General features: G+C 32.3%; 1 protein-coding gene across 1 annotated transcript; it reads left to right on the plus strand.

The window, feature by feature from the left end:
- The first annotated feature begins 3371 nt into the window (after window positions 1-3371).
- Window positions 3372-13911, plus strand: LOC105119335 (uncharacterized aarF domain-containing protein kinase 1-like). The gene is made up of 16 exons (XM_011017464.1): window positions 3372-3651; window positions 3733-3816; window positions 3918-4058; window positions 4182-4252; window positions 4348-4441; window positions 5032-5109; window positions 5648-5714; window positions 10781-10866; window positions 10964-11014; window positions 11642-11689; window positions 11899-12019; window positions 12108-12288; window positions 12924-13061; window positions 13144-13256; window positions 13396-13467; window positions 13561-13911. Exons 1-16 carry the CDS (start codon window positions 3469-3471, stop codon window positions 13671-13673), a joined length of 1641 nt encoding a protein of 546 aa, XP_011015766.1. The 5' UTR covers window positions 3372-3468; the 3' UTR covers window positions 13674-13911.
- The last annotated feature ends 1900 nt before the right edge of the window (window positions 13912-15811 follow it).

Raw genomic sequence — 15811 nt, forward strand, 5'->3', positions numbered from 1 at the left:
GTTGCTGAGACGGGAGAGAGTCAAGAGTGAAATTGCGCGAGGAAGGTGAGTCGAATGGGCAGGTTAATTATATAGAGAAAGGAAAGGATAGAATGGTCATTGGTCAGTCCAAATAAATATTACTGGAGTTGTTAGCCATATGTTTTTTCAGTAAAATATTTAAATGTTATAAACGATTTTTTTATAAAAAAAAATTAATAATTCAGATTATATTTATGATCAATTAAATAAGTTGATTTTATTTGAATTATATGAGAAAAAAAAGTAACAATAGCAAAATAGAAATTATATATTTTTAAAAAAACAAGTCAAGAGAATTATAGGAACAAAAAGAAAAGAAAAAAAAAATACATTATCAACTTGGATTAGAGGATAAAATAAAAAACAATAAAACTTTTATACAAAAATAAAAAAAATAAAAAACATTAGAATGAGAATCAAAATGAAAATAATAAAATGAAAACACTAATACATGATAAAAAGAGATTGAACATATATAATTTTTTTAATATTTTTTATGCATTAAAAATATAAATTTAAAAACATATATGCATATCTAATTAAATAAATCATTAATCACTGTGTAAATAAAAAAAATTATGAACATTAAATAAAAATAAAAACATATTTAGAAAAATATAATTAAAAATAATTGCTATTTAAAAATGATAAATAAGCTAAAAACATCATAGAGAATGAATATTAATTAAAAAATCAGTTTTAAAATATTTAAAAAATATTCATATAAAAAGATATTGATAAAAAATCAAAATTAAAAAGAAAAAAGGTGAGGTATTGTTAGGCTTGGTGAGCCATGTCAAGTACTTGGTCTTTCAAGAAAGATTTTACACATAGTTTTTTAATTATTAGTTTTTAAGTTAATAGGATAAAAGAGTTAATATAATTATTTAATTTATACTATAACATAATTAGAATTGGTAAAAAAAAAAACCAAAAACAATGGTGAACTAAATAATTTTGCATGCAGTCCTTTTCTTTTGCTAAAAAAGAAAGAGTTGATCATGCATTGGGTGCTTCATTCCAAGCTAGCTCCCCAGGCCACCTGGGCCTTAATTTGTCTAATACAATTGGCTCTTTTTCTTTGTTTTTAAATTCATTTACTTTATGCAATTAAGGGCTCTCTTCTTTGCATGTATCAAGATTTGATGGCATAACGGAGAAGAAAAGCCCCACATAATTAAGGCTATCAAGTCTTTTTCAGAGCGGGGTGCACGTGTTTTTAAAAAATTTAAAATTTTTTATTTTTTATTTTTATAAAATTTAATATAGTTTGTATATTTTGAATAGTTTTAATAGTTAAAAATAATATTTAAAAAATAAAAAAATATTATTAATATATATTTTAACATAAAAAATTATTTAAAAAACAATTACTGTATCACCGTATGCCCTTTGTCGTTTGTTACCATTGTCCTTCCATATTAGAGAATCCAGAGTGCTTGTTAGCCTTTTGAAAGCAAGCATTTTTATTTTTTTGTGGAGGGTGTCGACGCGGAAAAAACTCTTCGGCACGACTGATTGTTCATTGATTTTTGCGCTGTCCTTGCGTGCAAATTGTTCCCTCGTGCGTGCACCGAAGCTAACAAGAGCAGTGTATTTTTTATTTTAAAATATATTAAAATAATATTTTTTATTTTTTAAAAATTATTTATTTATTTTAAGTTGGTTCCAGTCAAATAAACTAGTATCTATATCAAATTTGAAACCTGATTTTTTACTTCCAAGTTTCGCCGGAATCTGATGAAGTGAGTTGCTTCAGGTAAGTCTTCATCGACATGAAATTGCCATCTCAACCACGCGGTTTCTTAATTATTATTATCTTTAAATTACTGCTGTGGCATAATTGAAAGCAATTATGCATTCGGCTTGAGCACGTTTTGTGCATCCAAATGAAGGAAAGCTCCACCGCATATAAAAATGGGGGACACGTCCAAGCCGCAGAAAGCCAGAAAAAGGACTGGTTAATCTGGAGACGTACATGCTGGGATGTGAAAGGAATTGCTAGTGCTTAGAAAAACGACATCCAAACGTGTTTTCTCTCTCCAAAATGAAGATGGTGCCTGTGCCAAATGGAACAGCCCAGGTTTCGTCATCCTATAATTGTGTACCGATGAACAATCATGATGGCCAGGTGGGCCGATGGTGATAGATGATAACTTTGAAATATAAAGGAGTGGTCTTTGAAGTTTTGGATGTTCTTAGCTACTGTTCTTGATGATATTTCAGAGAGAGAGAGAGGGCATGCCCGCTTGCTGTGGATTAGAGTTATCAGAGAAGACAAATAGGTAAATGCGCGTTTGGTACCGTAGAGTATGTTTTTTCTTTTAAAAAAATATATTTAAATAATTTTTTAAGAAATTTTTTTACATTAAAACATTAAAATTATGGTAAAATAAAAAATTAATTTAATTTTTTTAAGCCCAATTGTTTTTTAAATGCGCATAAATAAATTCTAAAGATAAAAACAAATAAAACCTTTAAAAATTAAGAAAAAAACTATATTAGATCAAATAAATAGAAAATATTTTGCCAACCGCAATTACAAATACTATACATTTCATGCATACAGTCATTGGCTAGGTGATTGAGTGAATTTTTTTTATTTAATTAAAATAGCTTAATAATTCCCCTAATTTGTAGTCATATCTTACCAGTATACAGCCATAAGAATCTGCTTTCATGAGGAAAAGGAGAGTGCAATTCACAATCATTTTCCACTAAAAAAAGAAAATTGCAATAGTTTACAAATTATGCTGCTCTTTTTTTTTTCAATGAATTTGTTAGTATATTTGTTAAATTTATTCTAATTCAACGGATTGTTCTGAGAATTTGGTAACCCGAATCTATTTAAATTTCAAATTAAATTGAAAAAAAATATTATTATTTCAGTGAAATCTATTTAATCCGACAAGGTTATTAATAAACCAATTTATCTGGTTAAATCTAATCTAAATTTGTCCATGTCCATATTAAATTTTCTTTATAAAATAAAATGATATTATTTTAATAAAAGTAATTGATTAAGTTATATGCTCTTCTTTAGGCCAATTTTTAGACAGACGATGACAATTATATTTATTTGTCTTATTTTATTAAGCATAAACCTTTTTTAAGATAAATATTGATTTTTTTATCTAAATTATTTCCAAATAGACAAAACTTAAACACCCCACCTTTTTTTCTCTCTCTCTCTTTTTTTTAATCCTGTCATCTTCCTCTCCGGACCTTGATCGAAAGAAATTTTTAATAAGGATAACTGTACAAGCCCATTATCTTTGGACCAGCAAATATGGGCCGTATAGCCTACTGAAAGCCCATACTGGTGATCTGGAATCCTCACAAATTTGTAAGAACTCGGACCGTTTTTCAATATTTTTAAAAGACACCATACCTCCTTTACCTCGCCGCCAAAACCACCACCAGCGCCACCATCCTTCACAAAACGAAATGACCTTCAAACAAAACTTCAAGCTTCCTTCAACGAAAAATACTAGAATTTTACTGCTAACAGCAACCACTGGCACCGCCGCTCTCACTCTCTACACCACCACAACTACCACCGACTCATTCACTAACAAAATCACCTCTCCAATCCACGCCATCCCTCGCTCCTCTCGCGCAATCTCCACCGTCCGTAGAAAACTCTCCTCTATCTTTCTAAACTAATTACTTAATGAATCATGTTTTAATCGTTTCTATTTTTGGTGACAGATTGCGTTAACCATCGCTGATTACAAACTCTCTCTCCGTAACCTACCAGTGAACTCTGATTCTTATTATCAGAAAATATCCGAGGTAAATGAAGTAATTTTTTTTTCGTATTTTTTAAATTTGTGTTAACTTGTGATTTAGTGAATATTTTAAGTTTTGATTTTGATTGAATTTAATTAATTAAGGTACATTTACGATCGGCGAAGAGGATACTAAAATTATGTGAAGAAAACAAAGGATTTTATGTGAAAGCTGGACAGTTTGTTGCTTCATTAAAACAAGTACCGCAGGAATACTCTTTGATGCTTTCTTCATTGCAAGACCAGGTCTTAAATTTTGAATTTCTTGTTAATTTTGATTGTTTTTATTGCGAAATCCGTTTGTTTATTTGTTGCATGAAGAATTTGTGTCTGTTTCGTAGGCTAATATTTTGTTTAGTTATAATGTAGGCAGTTCCTTGTAGTTTTAAGGATATAAAACAAGTGCTTCAAAGCAATTTGGGTCGAGATTTAAAGAATATGTAAGTTTCGATTCAGTTTTTTTTTAGATGTTGAAGGTGGACATTTGTTTTTGAATTATTATTTATTTATTTATTTATTTTAATGTAAATGGCAGATTTTTGTCGTTTGATGAACAACCAGTAGCTGCTGCGTCGATTGCGCAAGTGCATCATGCGATTTTGAAAGATCATCAAGAAGTAGCAGTCAAGGTTGGTTGGTGTCAGTTTTAGTTGTTTTACTCCCTTGGTTTCATTTTTTGCTTTAGCAACTAAGCAATTTTCTTGACCTACATTTTGGAAGTTAAAGAATGCTTTTAACTGGAGATGATGTGATTCATTGACACCATTGATCCTTTGATAACATGTTTCCAATTTTACTTTGATTGTCTTTAGTTTGTTGAATCTTTGCTTACTTTCCAATATTAAAGTTGTCTGTGACTATTAATGCTGGGATTCTTCTTCTCTCTCTTGCCTATCTATTTTTTGACCTTTTCAAAAGCAAACTCTTTGCCATACAGTTATTTATTGGATATGTTGGATCTTGATTCATATGTGGATCTTAATCCATCATTACATATCCAATTTGCAGAGGAAAAACTTGATATCATTGTGATTTGATTCTTCCAATAAAGTTGATGATTACATTAGGAGAATCTATATGATGTTCTCTGGTGAATGTGGAACATACCCTTCCAAACCTTCTTTATAAATGTTAGAAAATTTTCTTGTTCTTCAAAACTTTACGGATTCTTGTGAGTTATGTATTTAATTGTAACATGCTTCTCTTTTTCTGCGTGTAGGTACAGTACCCTGGGTTAGAAAGCCAGATGAAGATAGACATAACCACTATGTCCTTTCTTTCAAAATCCGTGGCATGGGTGCGTGATAAAATTCTCTTGACAATTTAAATTATATCTCTGTTGCATCATAGTGGTATCATCTTTTTGTGAAGTTGGACTGTGGATGTTCTTTTTTGGATAAGGTAACAGTCAACACATCTGGTGTCTCTTGGATCTTGAATCTTTAATCTTGAATATGAATATGAATATGTCTTCCTTTTCTTTTCTTTTTTGGATAAGGTAACAGTCAACACATCTGGTGTCTCTTGGATCTTGAATCTTTAATCTTGAATATGAATATGAATATGTCTTCCTTTTCTTTTCTTTTTTGGATAAGGTAACAGTCAACACATCTGGTGTCTCTTGGATCTTGAATCTTTAATCTTGAATATGAATATGAATATGTCTTCCTTTTCTTTTAGGACAACAGTTTATTCTCCTGATTTTTTTTTTGCATATTTCATGTGGGAGTTTTCACTTCCTAATTAACTTATACTCTTTTTATTTTGATGACTGATCCACTAGCTTAGATTATCTTTCTTTTTTCCCTTTCTTTCCCCCCCTCTCTTTTCCACAGCTTTTCCCTGATTATAGATTTAACTGGCTGGTATCAGAATTCAGAGAGGTTATTTCTTCAGAACTTGGTCAGTGGTATTCCTTTGCTTATTTTATGCATTTTTAATCTCCTTGATAGACACTTGAAGAACTTGTGTAACTTCTTCACTGCATGCATTCTCCATATTCCAACATGAAAAATTGCCTGCAACAAAGGGTAAAAGTATGTGCTATATGATGTTCCAACCTAAAGTATTCAACTGTTTAGAATGGATGTCAGTTAGTTACCTTTTTTTATTGGAAAAAAATGAATATTTGAGACCCCCTTGCCATCATATGGCCAACCAATGTGATGCGGAACAAAAAAAGATTTGAAGCCTAATAAGAAGGAAAAGAAGAAGCTAAGAAGAAAAGGCTAAAGAAAAAGTCAGAGGAGAAGAGTTGGGGTTGGAAAAGTCTGCAACTTTTCAAATTTTAATTTGATTCATCAAAACTCCCTAACATTTAGAAAAGTAGTATATAAATACTAAAACCTTGACTAGAACAAGCAATTGGGCTTGTAGTCCACTAAATAAAGTACCCAACAATAATTAAATCAAGCCCAACAAATAAAGTCTAATTAATAAACCTCAATATAAAGTTCAAATAAATTAAACCAAAACATAAGCTAAAGCCCAATTTCCATCGTCTATGATCATGCAAGTGTATAAACAATGTCTCGGGTCCGGTGTCCTCACCAATTCTCCCGAGATTGGAGAAACTAGACCCCATTAAGTATAGTTCAAGGTGACTCCAATAATGATCCTAAAGATCGTGATTAAGCTATTGTGATATCTTTCTGATCATCCAAGTATAGTCTGTATCTAGTTATCTAGCCCTTATACTAGGATTCGTTGACGTTCACCATCCCTAGTAAAAACAACTTGTACATCCAAAGTATCATTAATATGTTCCTTTTGTGTTAATGATAAAGATAATACCGTAAGGATATCAAAAAGAGTATCAAGAATAAACTGTTGTGTTTTATATATAACGAGATTTTTTATGTCAAAAGTAGAACTAATATTAAAATTTAGTGACAGTTTAATGACATAATTATTTGACTCAATCATTTGTAACAGTTTGAATGGTCTAGCACCACTCACATATTTATGACTGGTTTTCAAAGGACACCATTTGGGTTTAAATTGTATCAAGGAATAATATCCAACATGAAGTGCACCGTGATACTTATGTAAATCAATTTGAAATTTGTATTGCTTATTACTTGCTTGAATATGTTTTATGATCTCGACATGGAAATTACAAGCTACACTTACAAAAGACTCAGTTGAATTAGACATTTTAGAGTTAAGAGACATGAAAAGAAGATCTACAAGCTTTCTATGTTCGGGGTATAAAGTGGAACAAATCCTATTTGAAGCTTTAATAGACATAATCTAGTAAATTAAGATTATCTTCATCTTCCTCATCATGTGTTAGGGGTAAGGGATCATGTAGCTCATCATGTTGCTCTAAACCTATGACATGTTGGATATCAAGGTTGTTCTAAACCTTTGACATGTTGGATGTTAAGCATGGTAGGTGGGGAATCAAGTAGTTTCAGAGGATTAATATCATAATACTCTTTTAAGATCATATTTATCTTTTTAGGCAATTTCATTAAAGAGTCTCTTAAAACATTTTTCTTTACCACTAAAATAGGATTATTATTTTCTTTATTAACCTCATTTCTAGACTTATTTGGACTTATAGTGTTAATTTCCTTTTCTTGCACATCCTTTTCATCTAGATCACTAAAGTTTACAAGATTGAGTTCATATGCTTGCACACAATGGTGTTTTTTTTCCTCCCACATATATCCTTATGCTCTTAATACTAAGAGTTTAAAGGTGTAGTTGAAGAACATATGACCGAAACCTTGATATAAGGACGCTGAACCTCTAAACTCAACCTAGTCATTTCATTAATGATTCGTTTGCCTTTATCTTCTTTATAAATCTAGGTACTATTAGGATTAGGTCTACAGGGTGGAACACCTAATAAAGAATCATTATTTCTAAATTGAGACCTAAAAGGGTTTCTAAGAGGTTTTTCATATTTTGTCAATTGACTCTTTATAATCTACTCATAATCTTGCACTACAATATAGGCTTGGTCAATAGTGAAAGCACCTATGGGCCTAACCTTTTTTATAAAATTATCATTTAAACCTTTACAAAATCTACGCAAAGTCATGGTTTTTTTTTTTATGACACATCTCATCATGTAATTGTTAAACTATGTTATATACTCATTGATAGACTCGTGCCCTTGTTTTAGATTGTTTTATTAGTCTAAGAGTTTATTTCTATAAGACTGAGGTAGGTATTTCTCTTGTAGTTTTTTTTTTGTTCATTTTAGTTCAATCAATTATAGGAGATTTATCTCTCGTCTCTAAACAATGCTATCTCTCCAATAAAGTTGAGCTTCACCAATGAATATCATCTTAACAAATCTATAAGACTGAGGTAGGTATTTCTCTTGTAGTTTTTTTTTTGTTCATTTTAGTTCAATCAATTATAGGAGATTTATCTCTCGTCTCTAAACAATGCTATCTCTCCAATAAAGTTGAGCTTCACCAATGAATATCATCTTAACAAATCTATAAGACTGAGGTAGGTATTTCTCTTGTAGTTTTTTTTTGTTTTCATTTTAGTTCAATTAATTATAGGAGATTTATCTCTCATCTCTAAACAATGCTATCTCTCCAATAAAGTTGAGCTTCACCAATGAATATCATCTTAGCAAATCTAATTCTTTTATTATCAAACAAGTTATGTTGCTCAAAGAATTGATCTCTGTTATGAATTCACATATCAAATATCCAAGGATCATTGCGATCTTCAAAAGTGGGGGCTTTAATTTTGTTAGGGCTCATGACTTTCTCATAAATGTCATCGTGTTTGATTTAACCTAAATGATAGTCGACTGGTGGCTCTCAGGGTGAACTTACCTAAAATGGTTATACCTGTGATATTTATTGGTATCTGGGTGCCTTATTTGATAACTCTTTTAGGGTTTAATTTTTTTAAACATGTTGGTCATCTAGGTTTGCTGTTACCCTCAAATGGTTCTAAGAGTATTGTTTAGGTTGAGTCTATGGCAAGTGTAGACTTAAATTTAAACACTAAATGATCATGATACAAATGCATGTAAAACTAACTTAAAGTGAAATTGAGATCACAAATAGTTCTTGCAATTGAAATCACAATACAAAAATAAAGCTATTTTTTTTTAATGTGTAGATTAATCAAGAACAAAATATACTAATAAAATTTAAAGTATGCATTGATAGATCTTTAAGTGTAAATGATTAATCAAACACAATGTCACAAGTAAGTATTAGAGGACAAAATGCTAGATATCAACGATGAAAGAAGTTGATGGGCAAAAATTAATAGGTAAACTCCAAGGTGGAATTTTTTTTAACACAAGTAATATTAATAACAACTTTAAATGACAAGTGCAAAACTAGCAAAGTAAAATTCAACAAATCAAAAGTAGATAAATTTATTGACTAGATTGCTTGGGAGTATTGCTGGACGACATGGTGCTAGCGTGGTAGTACTGGGTGACATGGCGTGGCTGTAGTAGTACTGGGTGACGTGTCAGATGACGCAACAATAGATGCTAGTGTGATTACAGGTGCCTGACGTGGTTGATGTGCTAGCGTGGTGACTGATGTGGCAGTATGTGCTAATGTGGCTGATGACATTGTGATTACATGGCAAGGATTAATTAATCTGCCTTAAGAACCTGTTTCTTTGTTGATGTTGCTTGTGGCAGTCTTCACACAGATCTGCTCTTGGAAATAAGTCAAAGAAATAATCCTTGTGACTTGATGCAGATGAAAAGACGAAGATGCTTGTCTGTCATGGCAAGTCTCTGGGTTCAGTTGATCTATTGTTGTGAGAGGTGGTTGTTGAAGACGAATTGATTTGGCTGCTGTGAAATGTTGTGGATTTTGGTGGCTGTTGGGAGAAGCCTGATCTACTCTCTGGTGAGGATAGTGTGCTCTGCGATTGGTGTCTGTTGGAGGATTTGCTGGTGTGGATGGTTGCCTTTGTTGGTGGAGAGGATGAACAATAGTCTTTTTTTCCCGGCTGTAAACAGAAAATTGAAGGTTTTTTTTTTTTTGTCTAGATCCCATGTTTACTAGATGAGATCTCTTATAAATTTAGGGTTTATGAACCAGATTAAGTATCAGGAATTTAAATAAGATCATAGATCTTATTATTATAAGATCAATTAAAAAACCATGCTTTGATACCAGATCGGATGTGGAAAAAAGAAGAAGATTTGAAGCCTAATAAAAAAAAAGCTAACAAAAAAAAAAGAAGAAGCCGAACAAGAGAAGAATTGGGGTTGGAAAAGTCCAACTTTGCAAATTTTTATTTAATTCATTAATTGTGGAAAAAAAAAGATGATTTGAAGCCTAATAAAAAAGAAAATAAGAAGCTAAGAAAAAAAAAAGCCGAACAAGAGAAGAATTGGGGTCGGAAAAGTTTAACTTTGCAAATTTTTATTTAATTCATTAAAACTTCATAACATTTAGAAAAGTAGGATATAAATATTAAAATCATAACTAGAATAAGCAATTGAACTTCTTGCTCACTAAATAAAATATCCAATAATAATTAAATCAAGCTCAACAAATAAAGTCTAATTAATAAACCTGAATTAAAAGTTTAAATAAATCAAACCAAAACATAAGTTAAAACTCAATCTCTTAATGGTTTGGGCTATCCTTCATTATCTATGATTATACGAGTGTGTAAACAACATCTTGAGTCCGGTGTTCCCACCAAAATATTTTGCTGGTTGTTGTGGATTTCGCATGCATAATGGTTCTAGTGGCTCTGTAATACCGTTTGAGTTTCTTGTACAGACAATGCAAACATCTCATGCACCAATTTAAGAGTTCTAAGTTCAGCGAAAAGGTGTCTGTACATGCTTTAACCATAGACCACTGTTGATATATTTAGTATCTTAGCATCAGTGAAACTTATTTCACTTTATTTGAGATGATGAGGATACACAAAAAATTGTCTAATTTGTCATTGTTTAGGATTAACTGGAAAGATATGATTTTTCACTTTTCCATGTTTCACAGATTTCATTCAGGAGGCAAGAAATTCTGAGAAAACTGGCAAAAACTTTAAAAATAACAATTTTGTCAGGATTCCTCGTGTATTTTGGGTAGGATGACTGAGATTTTCCTTTACCAACAGCTCATTGTCAATTTTTTTGTGCTTAATGGTGAATGTAATTCTGAGGACCATATTAAAATTTCCAGGAGGTGACCACACGTCAGGTTTTGACAATGCAATTTTGTTGGGGGCACAAGGTATGGATTTTGAACTTGCTGCATCTGTCTTGTGATTAGGATTCCAATGAACTTAGAAGGTCTATTTCAGTTCTATGCGGGCCTTGAATTTTTTAAGAGGCTGCCATTAATGTATTAATACAAAACCTTGGGCAACAAAATGGGTTCCGGAACCATAATTGCCAAGATAACCAATAGTGTTTTTTATTTTTTTTCCCAGCTGAGAAAAGGTGCTACTTTTAACAAATAGTGGTTTATGACTCCAATTTTTGCACCAATTTTTCTACCAATTACAGGGAACTAAATTGGGCACTAAACTAAAAGGTTCTGGGACGTATTAAAGGAGAAGTATCGGTTACCTAGCTCACTTTTCCAAAATTTTGATGGTGTTAAAATTCAAGATTTTTAAACCATCATTTTAAACAACAATTACACTATAACATAACTGATGAACATTTCTTCCATGATGAACTGTTGTTAAATCATGGACAACTTTTTCTGATACTTCTCAGAAAACCTATTACATAGTAGCCCCGTTCATGGTATCATTTTGAAACGTAATTGTTTCTTTTAATTGGTCTCTATATTATTATGAGGCTTTTGGCTCAACTGCTACGTGCTATTAACATGATGTTCCTAGCATTTCAGGTTGATGATGTGGAATTTATGAAGGAAACGAGAATAAATCCTATAAAGGTTGGTTTAGTGAGTCCCCTTTAGGCTGTTTTTCTCTAAATTTATAACAAATACTCAGTTTCCTACAATTGAGATTGCTTGTAAACGTTCACAAATCGAGGACATCATATTTATTGTGTGGCTGGTCATGATTCATCATTAAAACTTACAATGCATGATGCTGACTAAATTAATATTTTTTACCGATCTTCCCTTAGTCTGTATATTAGGTTGCAAAAGCTTTGGTGGAAATCTTTGCTGAGATGATATTCTTACATGGATTTGTGCATGGAGATCCACACCCTGGAAATATATTAGTTTCTCCAGAAGGTCCAAATGGCTTTACTCTGGGTATGTGTTGATTTTTGAATTATCATAAATAAATTCTCATTTGTGAAAACAGCTTGTAGTATGAAGTTGTTTCGCTATACACCTGCAGTTATTTTAGATCATGGAATCTACAAACAATTGGATGAAGGATTTAGACAAGACTATTGTCAGCTGTGGAAAGCTATGATTCTTCAAGACACACGTAAAATACAGCAGCTTGGCAAAGGACTTGGTGTTGGGAAGTATGCTAAATACCTCCCTGTCATTTTTCTTGGAAGAACCATGAACAGGTGATTTTTCTTGTTTTTATCTTTTACCATGTGATGGTAGAGTTAATTGTTGAATGAGTTTGCAATTAAATAAAGATTTTTGTTAATAATATCATTGTCGACCGTAGTGGTGATGAGATGATGGGGGTGATAATTGAAGTCTTCTTGATGATGTAGAGTGGTACGAGGGACCATTCTGGAATTGTATTATGTGGTACACTTTTCTTGAGGCGCTACAGTATAACACCAAATATGAAACTCAGTATTTAACCTGGAAACTGGGCTTTTATGATTCCTAGGTATATAAGATTGTCACCTGACTTGGTTCTAACTTTCACTCTTAATTCTTTCATCACCTCCTGTTTCTTGCACTCCCTGTGTTACTCCACAAATACTCGTTTTCTTTCTGTTCGTTTTCTTCCTTGGGTATCTCTAATTTTTATCTTTTCTTGTGTTACTGAATGTGCCTTTTAGCATTCCACAGCACATAACCCCACTTTAGGATACCCAAACAAAGACTGCAAGTGAAACGTGGTTACACTGATCTGTTCCTGTGAATTAGCATCTCTTATCATATAATGGAGATCTAGTGGCATTTTATCATTGAATACTAACAATTAAATTAGAGACCTAACTGAGCTTGGTTCATGCAACAGTAAAGCAATTCTTGGAAAGGGAATGTCAGATGAAGAAAAAAGTAGCTTGAAGCAGGAGTTGAATTATTTGAAAGTGGATGACTTATTTTCTTTCATGGAATCTCTACCACCTGACTTTCTCACTATATTGCGCACGGAGTAAGAAAAGTCCAATGTCCTAATCATTTACTTTTTAATAAAGTAGCTGCGCAGCCCTTACTGGCCGGCTGTTCTTTTGCAGTGGCCTCCTCAGGTCAGTCATCAGGAAGCTGGGAGCTCCACAGAATGTCAGGCTATTAGCCTATGTGAAGTACGCAATACGTGGCCTCTCTCCAAAGTTGAGTCCTGAATCTGGTAGGTTCTTGAAATACATGTCCTAAACAAAGGGATTATTTGATAATTCAAGCATCAAGGGATCTTACTCTCTCATTTCCATGCCCCTAATGATGAGTTTCAGCTGATATATTTTTATATGCTCTTGTTCTCCTTTCAGATTCATCAATGAAAGTTACCTTCTCCAGATTAAGGACAAATGCGAGTTATCTTCAGCTACGGCTTTTTCTAGGTAAGAATGCATATTATTCACATCGATAACAACCCTCTAGAGGCCTCGTGTAGACAACTGGATTTACAGGGTTTCCTTCTTTTGCAATTATAGTGGGACTGCAGCTGCTTTTTTGGATGGAGAAGGTCAAGCAATTTCTATGCACATTGTATAGAAAATTGTTGCTGAAATGCCTTCCTGGTAAGCATGATAATTGTTCTATATAGTTAAACCTCTATAAAACAGTATCTTCGGCACCATAAAAAATTATTAATTAATTGTCATAATATTTTATCAAGATATTAAAGTTTTAACAAAAATATCATTTAATTGAGGTTATTGATTTATCAAGGTTGTTATACTGTAATTTGTATCTGATTGACCGACGGGTATCTTGTATAGGATGGGTGAATGGATGGTTGAGATTGATTTGATAAAATAAATAAATAAAAATAAAGGGTTATGGGATTAGTTTGGGATTTTGATCTAAATTAATCATATTGTGCCATTCAATTGAAAGAGGGCAAACACATGAAATTATAAAAAGATGCAACTATTTCTAAACAGTAAATGAAGCCACTGTTATAAAACCTGTTTGGCAGGTAGATTTTGGACTTGGCAGATTTGGGATCTATTTTATTTTAAATGAGTTGACTCGGTTTGATCCGGTTAGAAATCTAGGTTAAAACGAACATCTACTTCTACACCTTTTGCTTCCATGAACTTGGCCAATTCCATCCGACAATCAAACATTGGATCCCCATTCCATCAAATTACCATTACATCAACTCTATCAACGTCATTCTATCCATCAACTTTGATCCTCCACCCACCGTTGGATTGCCAAATTCATGGTCCCGAGCAGCACCAAGGGGCAATGCATGGTACCGCAGCAAATCATTAACAGCTAGTGGTACAATGGGATCATCATCAATCGATAGAAATTCAAACTTTGTCCTAATAGCCCCACTAAAACCTGGGCAGTGAAATACATCAACCCTTTGATTTTCAATGGCTCGAAATCATCAAAATGAGCTAAACGTAAGCCGGCATGGTAAGCTATGTTGCCTCCTGCACTCTTACCCATAACATAACAGCTTGAGTAATCAGCATGTTCCTTGAACCAAACTTCATCGCTATTTTTTATAAAGTGAGTTGCTTCTATTGCATCATCGGAGGCCGCGAGGCGGTACTCGACAGGCATAACGATAGCCTGGACATGACTTGCCAAGTTTGAGCAAAAGCCATGATAAACGATCGACGCTGCACCAATGTAAGTAATGAAACCTCCTCCATGCAAATAAACAACAACAGGGAGTGCTTTCTTGTCGGACAAAGAAGCATCTTATGCTTGCTTAGGTAGAAATATTCGAGCCCAAAGTGTTTTTCGCTTGGTTAACAGGGATGTCCTCGGAGAGAACTGGGGTTGGATTGTCGGGGTCTGGTGTAGCTGGGACGTTGAGAATCGTGCTTTGGTTTTCTAGTAATTGCACTATCAGGTACAGGCTATGTGACCGTGCTTTGTCACGGATCGGATAAAAAAGCATTCGAGAAAAAAAAATAATGTTAAGCTAACATGGGAGTATTTTTTTAAAAAAAAATATTAAATAAAAAAAAATATAAAACAATATAAAGAAAAAAAAACTAATCCATGTTAACTTGGATAATTTGAAAAAAAAATTAATTAGAAAAACCTATATGAAACTTTAGGAAAAAAACAAAACCTGACATACAAAATGATAATAATAATAAAAAAACAATTATAAGCTAAAAAAAAACTTAACCTACTTGAGTTAACCTGTCAAACTTGCGTGTTAGGTAATGAGATCAGGATAACTTGACAGAAAGAAAACTAAAAAAATTTAAAAAATCTAATTTTTTTTGAAAAAAACCAATGTCAAAATATGAGATAAGAAAAAACATCAAGTAAAAATAATAAAATAAATGCCAACACTTGTTAACTTATAAAACTCAAGTCCAAAGTCATTTGATTGAAAGCACCAAATATAAAAAAATTCATAAAAATCAATTCTTAACAAATCAGATATTGAAGGATAAAACAAAAAAATAATAACACAAAAAGATTTCAAAGAAAAAAAAGTAACTAAAAGGAAAAGAAAGAGCAAACCTACTTTGTCATGAGATTGGGATAATTTTATAGAAAAGATAAATAAAAAAAACCATGAAGTCTATTTTTTTTTAAAAAAATCAACGTCAAATAATGAGATAAAAAAATAATAAGTCTATAAAAAAAAGATGAGAACTTGTGTTAGCTCATAAAACTCATGACCTGAACCATTTAATTACAAGCACCAAACTTGAAAAAACCATGAATCTCAAACCTTAAAAATCTAAATATGAAAGG

Source organism: Populus euphratica, unplaced genomic scaffold, assembly GCF_000495115.2.
Source record: "Populus euphratica unplaced genomic scaffold, PopEup_1.0 scaffold2792.1, whole genome shotgun sequence".
NCBI classification, from domain to species: Eukaryota; Viridiplantae; Streptophyta; class Magnoliopsida; order Malpighiales; family Salicaceae; genus Populus; species Populus euphratica.

Coding starts and splice junctions, on each gene's coding strand:
- LOC105119335 (XM_011017464.1), top strand. CDS start 3,469: ATGACCTTCAAACAAAACTTCAAGCTTCCTTCAACGAAAAATACTAGA. Junction 3,817..3,917: donor ATTATCAGAAAATATCCGAG/GTAAATGAAGTA, acceptor TAATTAATTAAG/GTACATTTACGATCGGCGAA. Junction 11,690..11,898: donor CGAGAATAAATCCTATAAAG/GTTGGTTTAGTG, acceptor TCTGTATATTAG/GTTGCAAAAGCTTTGGTGGA.